At 44.9% G+C, this 15,506-nt stretch overlaps 2 protein-coding genes across 4 annotated transcripts in view; both read right to left on the bottom strand.

Annotated features, from left to right (window-relative positions):
- Window positions 1-455: 455 nt before the first annotated feature.
- LOC132464651 (interleukin-17C-like) lies at window positions 456-1,752 on the bottom strand. The gene is made up of 3 exons (XM_060061148.1): window positions 1,525-1,752; window positions 1,141-1,361; window positions 456-1,021 (listed from the first exon to the last, which is right to left on the bottom strand). Exons 1-3 carry the CDS (start codon window positions 1,627-1,629, stop codon window positions 772-774), a joined length of 576 nt encoding a protein of 191 aa, XP_059917131.1. The 5' UTR covers window positions 1,630-1,752; the 3' UTR covers window positions 456-771.
- Window positions 1,753-2,596: 844 nt separating this feature from the next.
- The window catches only part of zc3h18 (zinc finger CCCH-type containing 18), a 44,435-nt gene continuing 31,525 nt past the window's right edge, over window positions 2,597-15,506 (bottom strand). The window contains exons 12-20 of one of the 3 annotated variants that reach the window (XM_060061145.1): window positions 14,556-14,648; window positions 12,783-13,223; window positions 10,174-10,272; window positions 9,694-9,702; window positions 7,466-8,058; window positions 7,031-7,245; window positions 6,738-6,834; window positions 5,987-6,083; window positions 2,597-4,037 (exon numbers count right to left, since the gene is read on the bottom strand). In XM_060061145.1, coding sequence (XP_059917128.1) covers window positions 3,797-4,037; window positions 5,987-6,083; window positions 6,738-6,834; window positions 7,031-7,245; window positions 7,466-8,058; window positions 9,694-9,702; window positions 10,174-10,272; window positions 12,783-13,223; window positions 14,556-14,648 — 1,885 coding nt within the window. In that variant the 3' untranslated portion in view covers window positions 2,597-3,796. Of the gene's footprint in view, window positions 4,038-5,986; window positions 6,084-6,737; window positions 6,838-7,030; window positions 7,246-7,465; window positions 8,059-9,693; window positions 9,703-10,173; window positions 10,273-12,782; window positions 13,224-14,555; window positions 14,649-15,506 lie in introns of all 3 variants that reach the window. The other 2 variants (XM_060061143.1, XM_060061146.1) reach the window with 2 other exon arrangements.

Below are 15,506 nucleotides of genomic sequence, written 5' to 3'. Positions count from 1 at the left end.
AATTTGAGTGATTGATAGGAAGTTTGATTTTATTTGTTTTGGTTTGTTTTCTATGGGAAGAAGATAACCACGCTCAAAAAGAAGATAGTTGACAACCTAACTGGGTTTTCCCTCCTTCTTCCTCAAGTGAACACAATACGTATGTGAGTGAAAGTGAAGTGAGGCGAAGGGGTGAACATCTATCCACAGAGCTACCTAAATAAATAAATATATATATATATATATATATATATATATACATATATTAGCAACCTACAATACATGTTACACGGACTAACGTTAAGAGACGCCTTGAAATATGTGTTAGTTATAGCTAATAAAAAATGATTTTAACCTAATTTTGTATTGATTATTCAAAGAGCGTATTCAAAGTGTATATTCAGTGTATTCAAAGAGCAATGTATTTTAAATCCACAACCAGCTAGGCCTACTAGCACAAAAAGCAAGTTAATACATTGTTTCTTATTTGCACTTTATTAACATAATAAACGACCACACCAAAATAAATCTAATAAATAACTTAAATACAATTTCAATTAAATATTGTTATGAATAATTTACATAGCTTCACGTTATAGGCTTAATAACAGCCTATTACTATATGATAGTATACCAGTATGTATTTGATGACGTTGTCAACTTCAAATGGGACGATAATGACGTTGGCGATGATCAACAAAGGGGTCTATAACGACTCCGTCGCGATCTCCATCACACGTCAGATTGCATTTTAAAACAAATACAACAAGGTGAATCCAACAGATTGTATATTTATATCCGATGGGTGCTGCAAGTGCATCCTACGGCCACGTCTTTGGAGTACGGTTTCAGCCGGTATCTTTCGCCATCCTCGCACAGCTCCTTCCTCAAGAACCGCTTGCTCTGCTTGATCGTTACTGAGTTGTAGGTGTTATCCTCCCATGGCTTCTTATCCTCGTTCATGTTCATCAAGATACAGCCCTCGCACAGGCACTGAGCTACAGCAATCGTCTCCGGGAATCGGCCCTCTTCTGTTTCATACCTGCGAGAGAAAGGGGTAAAACCACGTTAATCACATATCCGCTCCGCCACCCATGCAGCCCTTCGCGGTGTGTGAGAGTGAGTGACGCAAGCAAGGGAATGTCGACGGATATGACTTACACGATTCGCCAGGGGGAGATGGAGCGGTCCTTCAGAGATTTGCCTAAACCAGAGTAAAGTTCGACCGGGCATTTCACTGGGGTCTCCTCTTGTACTCTCTCTGTATGCTCACTAGGCTGGATTTTGTGCCTTTTCAGAGCTCTTTCTTTCAGGTGTCCTTCTTCGTAGCATGGTAACGAGGTCGTTCGTACAGTCACAAATAAAACGCCCAAAAACAAAACCTGTGAAGGGAAGGAACATGTAAATACAGATTATGCACTGTGTGAAAACATATTAAATTGATTGAACGTTGAAATTGAAAAAATTACACCATAACACTATCCATTAAATGAAATATCTTTACTTTGATTTGTCAAAAATAACACAAAATTAATTCTCACTCACCTGCATTACGCAAAGGCCAAACATTGTCCTTGCAGTATATATTTTTTTACGTGTGTTCCTAGGGGCTTTGCTAGATTTTGATGGCCATGATGCTGAGACTGGCATTTATAGTGGCTGGGCAGGGAAAAACCGGCATGAGGAAACATAAATAGTAATATTCAACAGAGTACTTCCTCTTCCCAAATGAAGATGTAGGTGTCAACGCTATCCCACTCCGTCACTGATTTGGCTTCATAACATTGCATCACAGCTCGGGGTTTCTTGCTACATGATGACGAGATATTAGTCTATTTATAACCCTGCGCTCTGTAGGATACATGAGTCAATGATAAAACATAATAGTCTCACCTGCGTCTTTGTTCACACAGTAGACATCAAGTTACAGGCCGACAAGAAACTTCATCGGCAGCACCCATGTTGTATAAATGCATAAACAATTGATGACTACAATTGTAGTCATCAATTGTTTGTCATGCAGATATTATTTCTCCCAAGTCCTTATTGCAGCAGCGCTGAGGTCAAAGTGTGGTCGTTAAGCTTGCTTCTTTCTACATACAAACCATTTTCCCATATTTTGCATTGATCTTGAGAACTTAATCATTGTTTCTTAATCAATGAAGGCCCAGGGTGGTTAAGCCAGCAAATTGTCAAAACAAAATGGACCATGTTATACTTTATTTTGTTAAGGCATTTTTGGAAAAAATACCTATTGATTTATCGAATTACCAAACTTTTTAATCTGTATGTGTGTGTACGTCATTTTTAAATGTTAAAAAAGGGCTCAGTGGCATCCATTGCTTTTATAGAATGAAAATTGCTATGATTTGAGTGGAAATAAAAGTGTAAATATAACCTTTCATTATATGTGCAACTGGGATCAAATGGGTTGAATTCAAATACAGCACCAAGTGTCAATAGGCAAACATAAAATGGTATTCACTTGCTCCACAACAGATTTTCTATTAAGGAATTTGTTCTTACTTGTCAGCTTTAGCATAGACCAGTCAGTAAAACACAGAATTGACCGTGAAGCTTATTCTACAGAAAAAGTTATAACAAAGCAAACAATGCATTCTCTTTATCAAAATAGTTTATTTAGAACCCTTTTTGTCGCACAAGAAAGATGCGGGTATCCATCAACTCATATCGCCGTTACATCTCTAATATTGTGTGCCAACTAAAAATGGGACAAATAAATTCTGTATCACTTGAAAAGAGCCTAGAAGAATAACAAAAAATTAAAGAAAGATAAGAAAAAGCCGAATGAAGCAATATTTCACGTCACCATTTTTTTCCCCAGTAATAATGACCTACTTGGGGTTCAGGTAACGCGATAGTATTGCATAAAGGTTTGGATCGAATTGCCCCACAGGGCCAGTGGAGTTGAAGAGGCAAGTCAGTGGAAAAAGGTGTCAGCCATTAACAAAATTTGATTGGTTAGATGGGGCTCCAAATAGGAAACCTACTTGGGTGTATGTACAAAATAAACAAAGGACAATTAAGAAACCTTTTGTGTAACCATATCAAGTCTGACAGTTAAACTCTAAACTGAATTTGTCGATTCACCTCATACACAGATTTAAAAAGGGGCTTTGATAAGGGGTGGCAGTATGGTAAAGAGAATTCAAATAATATAAGACTACCCAGTAAAAATTGTGCCAAGCGTAGAAAGGGGGAGAGACAAGCGATAACGAGATTCAGTATCTATAAATTCACCTTATTTGTCAAAACACACAAACATCAGAAAGGTCCTTAATTCCTGTAATTTTTTTGATTTTTTTACTCAACTGACCAACAAGTAGACAGAACTTATCCACCATTTTGTTTCGGTTCTGTAAAATCAAGATATAGGACAATCCATGAAGTCCTGACCGGCATCCCTTTCACAACAGCAAGTAAACGAACATGGACATTTAACAATGTTAAATGGCAGAGCAAGTTGGCTGTATGCAAATTGACGGAACAAAATCCCATGTATGTTGTCTACAATCAAGTATTTATGCTGGCCACGGTATTGTTTGCTGGCCATTCAAACAGCGGCATACATATGTTGTGGGACGAGAATATTTGTTGTTTATTTTACACATATCCAGTGAAATGCTCCACATCAAAGGGCATTAAGGGGCAGAGTGTGGTCAGGAGGAAATGTGTGGGATTCCCGGGGGAAAATCCCCCAATCCCATGGCCCACAATGTCGCCTTGGCCACTAGTCCGTAACGGCAGGTAGGCGAACCGGCAGGCATCTTTGTCGCTGAGCTGGGCTCAGGGTGGGCTACTTTGCCGGGATCTTTGCCCTCTTGCGGGCGATGGCGTCCTCGACGGCCTTCAGCTGCTTCAACAGCTCCTCCCGACGTGATAGCGTATTGCTGGGTTTACCCGAGCCCGAGCCCGAGCCAGAGCCAGAGCCCGGTCCAGAGCCAGAAGAAGGTCCCGGGCCTGGGGCAGCCTGTTTGCCCGATGGAGTCGACGGGCCCTTTCCGGAGGACTTGGTTGGCGGGGACAGCGGACGCTTCCTGTTGCAAGAAAGATGCAAGAGAACCCAGTCAGCAGCCGCAGCTCAACCCATTGTGGACTGACAGGAATTGACTAAAAATAAAGCCTACGTTCATCCTAAAATCTGGCAGCGATTGCTGTATTTTTTGCCCGTTTAATTAAAATTATATATGATTATATATTATATCACTACGCTAACCCAAAATTTAAAAGTAGCTCCACAAATATAAGTGCAAGATACATTAGCTGGGCGAATACAACAATTATTATTATTTTTTTTTAAATAAAATAGCCATAGAAATAAATTAAAGACTGATATGATCTGAAAGACTTAAACAGTCTCTCTCCACTGCGCATAACACATTATTTTTGTTTCTCTTTCTGATTAAGCAATCATTTGAATCGTCCCAATAAATACCTTGATTGGCCGATCCTTGACCCTACATAATCTGAAGTTGATAACAGGTTGGCGCAGCAAACGCAACACCACCATAGGGCACCTGAAAAGTGACACCTGCCTCCAGGATTCTATCTATATTTGTATTGCTTGGGTCCCTTGACTACACCGAGAAACAAAAGAAATGTGTGCGCCTATAATAAATCACTGTGACACTCATTGAACAATGACTGCATCATAGTTTGTCTATTAACCCCGTTAGGTAGGTTATCAAATCTCAATTCACTATTCGAATGATTCGTAAAGCTTTTCTAATGAAAGAATTAAGATACAAATATTAGCATTTTGATTCACGTCTATGCATATTTGGTAACTGTAGAAAGAAGAAAAGTTACATTTTGTCTGAATATCCTAGGGTATGGCCCTTCAGTTGAGCTATTGGCAGAAGTCATCAGAATGGCAAATATGGGATGACTGACTTTAATTTTTTTCATTTGTCATGTCGTTGGATTTTCAAACATAATGAGAATAATCCGGTAGTACTTTGAATGCTGCCGTCCAGCGTGAGGATATTCAAACCCCCGAGGTCATCAGGGGGGGGATTGTTTTAGACAGGTTTTAATAATGAATGTATTTAGCAGCTATTTCAATGTTAAGAGACCAAATGACGCCAAAAAGCTATACCTACATATAATAACGTGATGGTGATTTAGTAAACACGAAACAAACAGGTAGCAAGGTTTTTCATTGTATGGTGATCCGTCCCCCAAAAAAACTCCTGTGTGATTTATCACTAGGAAATGTATTCAAAACTATAAACATCGTTCAAACCACCTATTCGCTTTGTGAAAATTGGAAGTAGGCCTATGATCATGCTTTTGGAAATGTGGGTGTACAGAAACTTAAGACCGCATTGAAGTTGTGGTTACCAGGTCGGACTAGGAAAAGGCCACTGACATTTGGCATTTGACATATTGTGGTTTTAATATTTTGCATTATGAAAATAAAACATTTGTTTTATTATATAGAAAGCAAATAAAACCTGACACTAGATTCTGCAGAAGTGGTCTTCACCTGCTCTAGGCAGTGAAAGACACGCACTATGAATGGGCTTTTCTTTTTTCTCCATTGAAAATTTGGATATTTCTTTTGAAACCAAGATTATTCTAAGCGTGAAATTATGTATTGGGGCAAGCCCTACATCATAGGTTGCCAATATCCAACGTGACACCCGTTTTTTGACTGTGGTGGGGGACATCAGCAAAGAGGCTACCGACATCACATGTATGATGAGCTGTTGTTGTGTTAACCCCTGCTTCCACATATAAATACCTCTTCCTCATCAAGCCCCAACCACACTTCCTGATTTAAATCCCTGAACAGGTGAACAAAGCAAGTTTGTTGACCAATTTAAATAACACGTGGGAGTGAAAACCTTCAACAACTACTAGCTGCAGAAGTTGTTTAAGGTTTTCACTCCCACGTGTTATTTAGAAACTCCTGTCAGGGTTCCCCTTGTGTGGGCGTGATGCAGTCAGGTTTCGAGCTCTCATACTTCCGGACTGTACCAACCTGTCTCCTTGAGGTGGCATGGGCCGGGGACCTGGGCCTCTGGGCCGATCCATTCTCGGCGGGAACATTGGTCGTCCTGGCATCCTCCGGTCACGGCCTGATGAAGAACAGCAATAACAATGATCATCATCTGTATTAGATATTAACGCGCCCTGCACTGATATATGCCCAATCTTTTGGCATTGGTTTTGTGTTTAAAGCTCAAATTTTGCAGGAGAGCTCCGGAAAAATGAATCAAATAATCATTACGCAGTATACAATATTAGAAAATATGACGTCAACTAGGTTCGTCAACGACGCCAGTACAACGCATACATGCACGGAGGCATGTACGTAGGCATTGCGTTAATTGCATCGCCGCTGACGCAGTTAACTGCAGAAATAATTGGAAGCACGTGTGGTGCTGCAGGGATGTACGCAATTCCAACATTTGTGCGTGCGTTAGTCTTATCTTTGGTTATAAAGATAGCGCAAAGGTTGGAACGTGAATTGATGATGCTATTAATTTTTATTGGTTTAGTAGAACCAAGTTAAGTAGAACCAAGTTCTACTTAATCTCTCACTTTTCAACCGCTGTATTATTATTTTCTATAGTGATTTTGTGTCAAGTGAGTTTGATCTTGTGATGACTCCCTGCCTAAATGAACCTTTCTGCACTGCCTTCATTCTCCTTGCTGCACAGCCCTTTGGTACAATCTGTGGTGCTTTGTGACTCTCATGCTTGTGTGTGAATACGGAGCTGGGCCCTCACCTCTGCCAGGAGACATGGCCATCCTCTTGCTCAGAGGGGAGCCTGGGCGCTCTTTGTCAGACGGCATGTACCTCTTCCTGTTGCCGCGGTCACCCTGCTGCTACAAGCAACAAAGTAAGGGAGAAATTAAAATAGATCGGGGAAAGGGGACAGGTTAAGATTTTTACAACTGCAAAAAGTGTTTAAATTAATTGATGGAATGCTTTCATTGAATTTTGTATCGTACACAAGTATGAAACGATGCTTCTGCTGGGACGGTCAGGTAGCATTTTTATTCATTTTATAGAAGGTACCTTATTGAGGAGGGTGAGCTTGATGTCTTTATGGGATCCTGATCCTCCGTAGTTCCCTGGGGGGCCCATGTTACCGGGCATGTGGTGCATATGGTGGCCGCCCCTGTTCCCGGGTCCCATCCTGGGCATGAAGTTGCCTCCTCGTGGGGGCATCCCGGAGGGGTCCATCTTCCTGCGGTCCTCACGGAAGGGCTCGTCCTTCTTCAGCGGTCTCCCTGTGAAGGGAGAGGACAACGTGTTACAAGTTCAATTCAAACAAATCGGTCAATCATCATTTTCAGGGAGGCAGCGTCCCATTCAGGGGAGCTCGGTGCAGGGGGGGAATCCCCCCACCAATCTGACGGCAGAGAAATTCTAATTATGTTGCCTGAATATAAAAATTGAGCTTTCCCCCTTTCTTTAAAACACACACACTTAAAGAGCGCACACACTAACCCCTGCCCCTGTCTCGTGGGTGTGGCAGCCTCTCACGGGGCGGTCCAGGCCTCTCTCTGCGGGGGTGTCCCCCAGGGTGTCCCCCCGGGTGTCCCCCCGGGTGTCCCCCCGGGTGTCCGCCCGGGTGTCCGCCCGGGTGTCCGCCCGGGTGTCCCCCCTGGTGTCCCCCCTGGTGTCCGCCCGGGTGTCCCCCCTGGTGTCCGCCCGGGTGTCCGCCCGGGTGTCCGCCCGGGTGTCCGCCCGGGTGTCCGCCCTGGTGTCCGCCCTGGTGTCCCCCAGGGTGACCCCCAGGGTGTCCCCCAGGGTGTCCCCCAGGGTGTGCTCCCTGGTGTCCTCCCTGGTGTCCTCCCTGGTGTCCGCCGGGGTGTCCCAGGGGGTGACCCAGGGGCCCCCCGGGGTGGGCGGGGTGCCCTCCCCCGGGGGGCGCCGGGTGCCCACCCCCGGGCTGGCCGGGCGTGGGGGAGCGGGAGCTGGCCGAAGACACGGGGCTGGCCAGGTCGGCGTACATGTCTTCGGAGTCTGCGCTGCGCACCGAGCTGCTGGTGCCCGACGTGGCCGAGGAGACGGACGACACGCTGCTCACGCTCAGAGACCTGGGAGGGGCCGGGGGGAAGGACACACACACAAAGGCCTTCATCACACCGTTTTTAATGGAGCTTCTCAAACGCTGTACGGTCGTTTTTTCTTTCATTTTGCTACGCAACAAATCAAAGCTTTCTTTTGCACCGAGGGCAGACATGGGGCCAGGGCAGGCTGAGGGATCCTGCTCTAGGGGGGAGGGGCGCACGCTCGTAGTGATGTTAACATTCAACTCCCTGTGCTAGCCAGGTTGGGCCCACTGTTGTGCCGACCCTGCATGGACAAGAACAGTGAATCTGTATCGGGAACTTGCACTTTTTGAAACATCACGTTGACCAGCATCGCACCTCTCGTAGATACAAATCGTGCATTAGACCTGCCGTGATAGCGAGGGCAGGCAGAGCATTGTAGGTAGAGCTGTAGCGACGCGTCGATGACGTCAACGTCAAAAATTTGTCAACGTCAAATTTCTCCGTCGACGATTTTCGAGGACAATGGACAACAACACAGAGAACACAGTTCGCTGAGTCTGTTGCTTATTTGGATATATGTTTACCGTTTAATGGGAAAGAAGGCTCGTCGCCTTTATTATGTCCGTGGTCGTCGCATGGACTATACGTCATCCAGCTCAGGTTGCGTAGCCGTGCGTGTGCGCAACTGCGCGTGTCGGCTCATTAGCATCTGTACCGTAGCGGCCCGTACCGTAGCAGCACACCTCTCCCACGTGGCCAAATTGGCCCGGCCTGGCCAGACTGGCCACACTCACACTGGCAGATTTGAGCACGGCTGGCCTTTCATTTTGTATAACAGTGAAACTATTTTATTTATTTTATTTTGTGTAAAGCAGAAGGTTTTTTGCTGTGCAAAACTGTTGTTAAATAAAGTATATTATTAAGAATCTTTTGGTATTTATTTGAGATACATTATGGTTTTTATTAATCGAGCAACAGAAATAGATAACCATCCAATTAGTCATTAGATTAGTCGACTAATCGATGAAATAATCGCCCGATTAATCATTTAATAAATAATCGTTTACCCCCAGCCCTAGGAGATCTGCTGCACCACTGCAAATTAACTTAATAAGTAACATATGTCATTATGGTAGTTTGAACTGGGTAAATGTTTAACTGGTACTACGTGTGACTGGAGTTATGTACTCCAGTATTGCACCTTATTCTAGTTATTATTGGCGCATACACATTTACTTTATTGCTAAATGATAGCATGTGCCAAACAAACAATGTAAATCAGACTTATTCATTATCCTTACCGTGTTCTATTATTAGACGGCAGTACAGTAATATGGTGGGGCAAATTATATGGTTCTTATATTATCGATATAATTAATTTTTTATTGTTTTATTGTGTAGCTATTAATTATTTTTTATTATTGCATTATTTTATTGTTACGTCTGTGTTGAAGGCCATTCTGATGGACGGATTGATTTGTGTGTTCCTGCGCATCATGTGGTGTCCCCTGCAAGGCGTGGATGTTGCGTGTGCGTGCGATGTTGTGCGTGCGTCTGATGTTATGCATGCATGCATGGGATCTTGAGGGGGAGTTTCAGGTGAAAGCAGGGGCGGTGGCTGCTGTCGATGTTTTTATTATCTTCTTACTAATACATCCTCATGAAGCAATGTCTTACCTTGATTTCCTGGGAGTGTTGCCAACAGAGAATCAGCGGCACATGGAGGCGGAGGAGAGACAACCGAACAGGGGAAAGTCGTAAGGCTGGGTCACGTCAACAGAGCAGATCGTCCTCTGATCATTTCAAAGTACATGAAGCTATCCCCGAAAATATTTGACATTTTTGACAGTGAAACCCTGAGCAGCTGTGCAATGCAAAAAATTAACCAGGAGTATCATTTCCTGCCTCGTCCGCCTGATGGACAAAGATAGTTCCTGTCTGTGTGTGATGGTATGCGGGTGTGTGTGTGTGCACTTCCTTGAGAGTGTATGCAGTGTGTGTGTGTGTGTGTTTGTGTGCGTGCGTGCGAGAGATGGTATCCCGAGTTGTGTGTGGGAGTTCAAGTGAGAGAAATGCCTGCGGGGGCTTGCAGTTGACTTTCTGCTGCGTGGGCCGACTGTGGCAAACTTCATGTTGTGCTGCTGTGAATGTGACTACCTGGATTTCCGCGAGCCAGAGCGTGACAGCGAGTTGGACGAGGATCTGGAGCTGGAACCGGTGTAACTGCTCGCACTCATGCTGCCACTGGCAGTGCGCCTGCGGGTGAGAGATGCAGAGAGAAGGCGACGGATGAGGAGAGCGTGGGTCTGAGGCCGAGAGGGAAAAGCACCCTTGCAACGAGCACAGTGATGCAGGGATCCCCCTGTGTTCAGAGACAGAACCCCCCTTATTAGGGCTTAATTTACTTACGATTATTGTTGATAAGTGATAAGATAAGTGTAGCCCATATATTCATGCTTTCTTGTCCTGTTTTTTTTTTTGTGCCATTCTTTCTCTTATTTGTGACTCTTTAGTAATTTCATAGTTGTCTTTCCTGAATGCCTGCTGTGTAGATGTGCCAAGCATTTAAATATTCAGAATGAGTCATACTGACCCCTTGGGAATAAAACCCTTAGACTTTGAGTATACTTCTGACAAGTTTACTTCTATTTTGCCATTGTTTTTCACAAACGTTGCAATCATGCAACATCATTAAAAGGTAGGGCTGCATGAATTTAATTTAAAGGGGACATATTATGAAAACAGCACTTTTCCTGGGATTTGGGGTGTTGTTGTGGGTAGATGGTGCTCCCACACGCATACAAACTTTGAAATAAGTCTTTACATGATTTTTTGAGTGAGATATGCATTTCTGGAAGCAGCTAGTTTCGGCGCCCCATCCTACGTAGGAAGGGTCCCTGCAGTTTAGCTCCGGGAGTACAATCCCTTTCTCTGGCGCCGAGCTCACCCCGCCGGAGCTGCAGCCGAAGGGAGGTCGGGAGGAGGAGACACATGGAGTAGAAAGGGATTGCACTCCCGGAGCTGAGCTGCCGGACTGCCGCCGAGCTACCCCAGCCGGAGCTGCTCGTCCGCCGGAGCTGCTAGTCCGCTGGAGCTGCCACCTAGCTTCGGCGCCAGTTCAGCTCCCGGAGTACACCTCCGGAGCTGCCGGACTGCGGCCGGACGGAGAGCTCGGAGGCAGTCCGGCAGCTCAGGTCCCGGAGTGCAATCCTTTTCTCCTCCATGTCGCGGTTCATGGACTTCAGAGAGTCAATGCCAAAGTTCCTTCCCCCCCAATACTTCTCAACCATGGCCGAGATATCCCCCACTACGAGTCTTTACTTGTGGAAGTACCAGAGACGTCAGACAGTCTTTATTATCCATAATATCATCCGAGGCGCACATAGCTTTTGGCCGTGATATTAGATCGATTATATAAATACCCGTACATAATATTATTATCGTGTTATATTATATTATATAGATAAAGAGCGCCAGGAGTCAGCAAACGGCAACAACCCCTTCTCCTCCATGCTGTGGTTCAGTCTGACAGCTCATTGGTCAATGGGCAGCAGCTCATTTGCATCAACGCTACAGACACCAGAAACAGCGCATTCTGAAGGGACTGAAACAGAGCGGAATAGCGGTAGACGATATTTTTTTTTCCTAAAAACTATTTCCAGCAAACAGCTTCAAAAATATGTTTTCTGGAACTCAAATACTATGTTTACTTGTTGGAAAAACACCATAATATGTCACCTTTAATAAGCCTGCGTCCGAAACAACCGAGGCATGTCCACTTGCTCAGCAACAATGCTTTGATAATGTTTCATCCGCTGTTGACTGTCATACAGAGCAGAGATGCTCACATCTCATGTTTTGCAAGTCTCAAGTCGTTGGCCATGAGTCCAAGCCAAGTCTCAAAACCACTTATAGTTGCAGCAATAGATGGATTATTACTTTTTTATTACCGCTAGCTATCATTTTCGAATAACACATAATTGAATAGCCGATACTAAGTACTGTGATAGGTGACGTACATGAAAGGCATACAATGAAAAATTCCACAATAGACTGTGCAGCACTGAAGCAGCCCCAGATTAATTATTATTCAAAATCTTCCGCCACCTTGGCTCTGGGGAAGTGTTATGTATTCATCCTTATCTTAGATTGCCTCAGTGACGTCTGTGCAAGGCAATGACCAAATCGTCATAGTAAAACACCATCGGACATTTTCAAATGTGACAACAGCGCTTTACTGTAAAACATTCCAAAGATATACCAAAATATGGGGGTGTTTTAAATTATCAGAAAATAAAAAGAATGGGGTTCGAACATTGTGCAAGGTTTTGAGGAAATTGCAGAGCAGAACTAGCACTTTGCTTTGTACAAGCATCTAAATAGAAAACACACAGGCTCTATACTGGATGGGGGATCACCAGAAAAGGAAAAAAAGGTCACCAAATTGCAAACCCTTTATCATCATTAGGTAGCTTCTGGTTATATTTCAACCTCATGTTAACTTTGAAATGGCTGCTAAATGCGTTCATTATTCAAATCACGTTTTTTTTATCCTCGTAGTATCAACCAGAAGTTTTACATTTGAAAAGGTCTCTTACATAATTTTACTATTTCCATATTACGCTCCATTTATTTTGATTTGTTAACAAAGAGATGAGGAAACTCCTAGCCCAGGTTGAGAGCACATGCAGAGACTCTAGCCTTCACGCAGCCCCCACCCACCTTTCCCTCGGTTAAAACTGAAGGGAAAAGGGGTGAATTCCTACCTGCGCGGCGGGTGCTGTTGCCGTTCTTTGCGTCTTCCCTCCCTGGGGCCCGGCGGCTTCCCAGGCTCTCTCGGGGCTGGGGGCCTTCCTTCCACTACTCCTCCTCCTCCTCCTCCTCCTCCTCCTCCTGCAGCTGGGGCAGATCCAGGCGCTCCCCCTGGTACAGCGCCGGGGCCAACAGGACCACCACCACCTCCTCCTCCTCCTCCACCACCACCACCACCACCACCACCTCCGCCTCCTCCTCCTCCTCCTCCTCCTCCTCCTCCTCCTCCTCCTCCTCCTCCCTCCCGGCTGTGGGCAGGCGGTCGCCCCCCCTCGGGTGTGGGACGCTGAGGCTTGCCCTGCTGGGTGCCGGCGGGAATGGGGGGGCTCAGGGCTTTCTTCATGGGAGGCTTTTCCCTCCGCGGGGGGGCTCCGGGGCCAGGCTTCAGCGGCGCCCTTGGGTGGGACGGGAGGTGGAGGGGAACATGGGAATAAAGACATTTGTTGAAATTTTTCCCAAACAGGCATGAAAGTGTTTGTTGCTGCCGTCCCTGTGACGCACTTGGTCGCACCGTTTGTAAACCACAGCTAGTCGAGGGGACGATAAAAGTTTCAAACTAGTGGGGCTCTGGTGCTCAATTACTAAAGAAGTATCGATAAGCTCCGATGTACCCTGTACTGCTTTCGGCATCAGTGGCAATAAGGAAATCAGTTTAGATGAATTACGCCTTGATAAAATGTTGCGATAGTTATACAACTCACTCCCTACATTCAAACAATATTGAAAAGAGAAAACCGTCGCTCTCCGAGCTCGTCTTTAAAGTGGAGGGCGGGGCCGGCTGCCTCTGCCTTCCCTCACAAATTAAGGAAACACATTTTCCATTCATTCTGGCCAGATTAATGGTGCAATAGCATCAGCGTCTCACCAAACAATGTAGGCAGATAGAAGTGCTGCACCACCATGTAACATTTCAAAAAAGGGCTGTCCTTTTTTCCAAGTTTATTACCAGAAACGGTTGAATGTTTATATGAACAGCGTTCGAAAAGCTAAACCACAACATCCCAAGTAGGATCTGTGTGGAGGAATCGGTGGCTTTCCCTCGTTTTACGGCAGAGCTTCCAAGTAAAGCAGCTGCCAAACCAGACAAGCCACGGAGCGCAGGACTACGTCACTTAGAAGGCCGACAACACAGTCGGAAGATTCGATTTGAGGTCCTGTTCCGAGTTTCATGTAATGGGTGGCACTTGAAGTTATTGTTCAGCTCTTTGGCTGCGTTGGTGTGAGTGCGCTCATTGGAAACTGGTGAAGTCCAATTTAGGACACACAGCTTTCAAATGATCACAAAACTAGTAGGGGGTTTGTACGTGGTGCAAAGTTCAATTCAGGCGAATCGTGCCACTACCGACTACTGACACTCTCTTTTTTAAGAGCATTAAAAATGTTATTTGAGATTACATTTAAATTGGCTTAATATTATAGAGAGTCTATAAAAGCCATTTATTCCAAAAATTGTAAGCTGTTGCTACAGAAGAAAGTCGACATATGAGAAAAAATAAATCAATGTCCTTTTGTTCTTAATTTCTCATTTATTTATTCTAAAAGAATCGATAAGACTACCGGTGAAGTACCGTTATATTGATATCTATAAAGCTATCAAAAAGAGCAGCTGATCCGTCATGAAACTAAGCCAATTCCGTGGTGGGCGATCAACCTGGCACGCCTCGGAAGTGGGCTGGGACTGCCTCGGAAGTGGCTCTGAATGTGTGGGTGTTCAGGCTTCTCCCTACCCCTTTGGCAGCACCAGGGGCAGGTCTGTCTTGTTCTTAAGGTTTCTGGGTGCAGCCTGACTCGGAGAGGGCGAGGTGGAGAACGATCTTGATCTAAAGAAAGGGTTGTGATATAAAGAGAGCACAAGAAAATAGGTTTGAAGCCGGGAAGAGGAAATGTTGGATTCACTTATGGTTTGGAGTAGGCAAACGGTTTAACAGGTCAATAAATGACCAGCCACGACTCCATAATCCAACGCAGTTAAAAACCCTACTGGCTCTGCTTTAAAATTGTTAAATGATTTCATGCAAGGAATTGAAAACATTTTTGGCATGCACAGACAACAACTACAATGCGGATTTCCGCTTGCTAATTATTGAAGCCATTAAAGCCAGTTCCAAAGTGTGACCTTGACATGCAACTATTACAACTTTTAAGGCAGTGTTTTGAGGCCCTTGGCCTTGGTCTTCTGTCGAGCCAATCGACCTCTGGTTAAAAAAGCTGCTAAACAGCAAAACAGAAATACAATCCTGTAATGCAAAAAATGCTAAACGAAAACAAAACATTCTGCAACCGGACCCCGTCCATCCACCTGTTTCAACTGACATGGGCCTCAACCATCTAGGCCTTTATGCCGCTTTTCCACTGCATGGTACCAGCTCGACACGACTCGACTCAGCTCGCATTTTTTGCGTTTCCACTGCGAAAACATCTGGTACCTGGTACCTGAAGTGGCTGCTTTTTCTAGTACCGCCTCGCTCTAGGTTCCAAGCGAGCTGAGCCGATGCTAAAAGGTGACGTCGGCAGACGGCCGGCCACTGATTGGCCAGAGAGTGTGACGAAGTCACGAGAGCGACATGGCAACCATGCTGGTAACAGCCATAGCAGCGCCGCAGCCAACATATTCCACTTCTTCAACTTCTTCAACATGCCAGCTAATAATACGAACACGAATACCATCGCATCGATGT

Source organism: Gadus macrocephalus, chromosome 9, assembly GCF_031168955.1.
Source record: "Gadus macrocephalus chromosome 9, ASM3116895v1".
Lineage (NCBI taxonomy): Eukaryota > Metazoa > Chordata > Actinopteri > Gadiformes > Gadidae > Gadus > Gadus macrocephalus.
This window is presented reverse-complemented; position numbering and strand designations above follow the sequence as displayed.

Coding starts and splice junctions, on each gene's coding strand:
- LOC132464651 (XM_060061148.1), bottom strand. CDS start 1,629: ATGCCAGTCTCAGCATCATGGCCATCAAAATCTAGCAAAGCCCCTAGG. Junction 1,362..1,524: donor TTGGCCTTTGCGTAATGCAG/GTGAGTGAGAAT, acceptor TTCCCTTCACAG/GTTTTGTTTTTGGGCGTTTT. Junction 1,022..1,140: donor ATCTCCCCCTGGCGAATCGT/GTAAGTCATATC, acceptor TTTCTCTCGCAG/GTATGAAACAGAAGAGGGCC.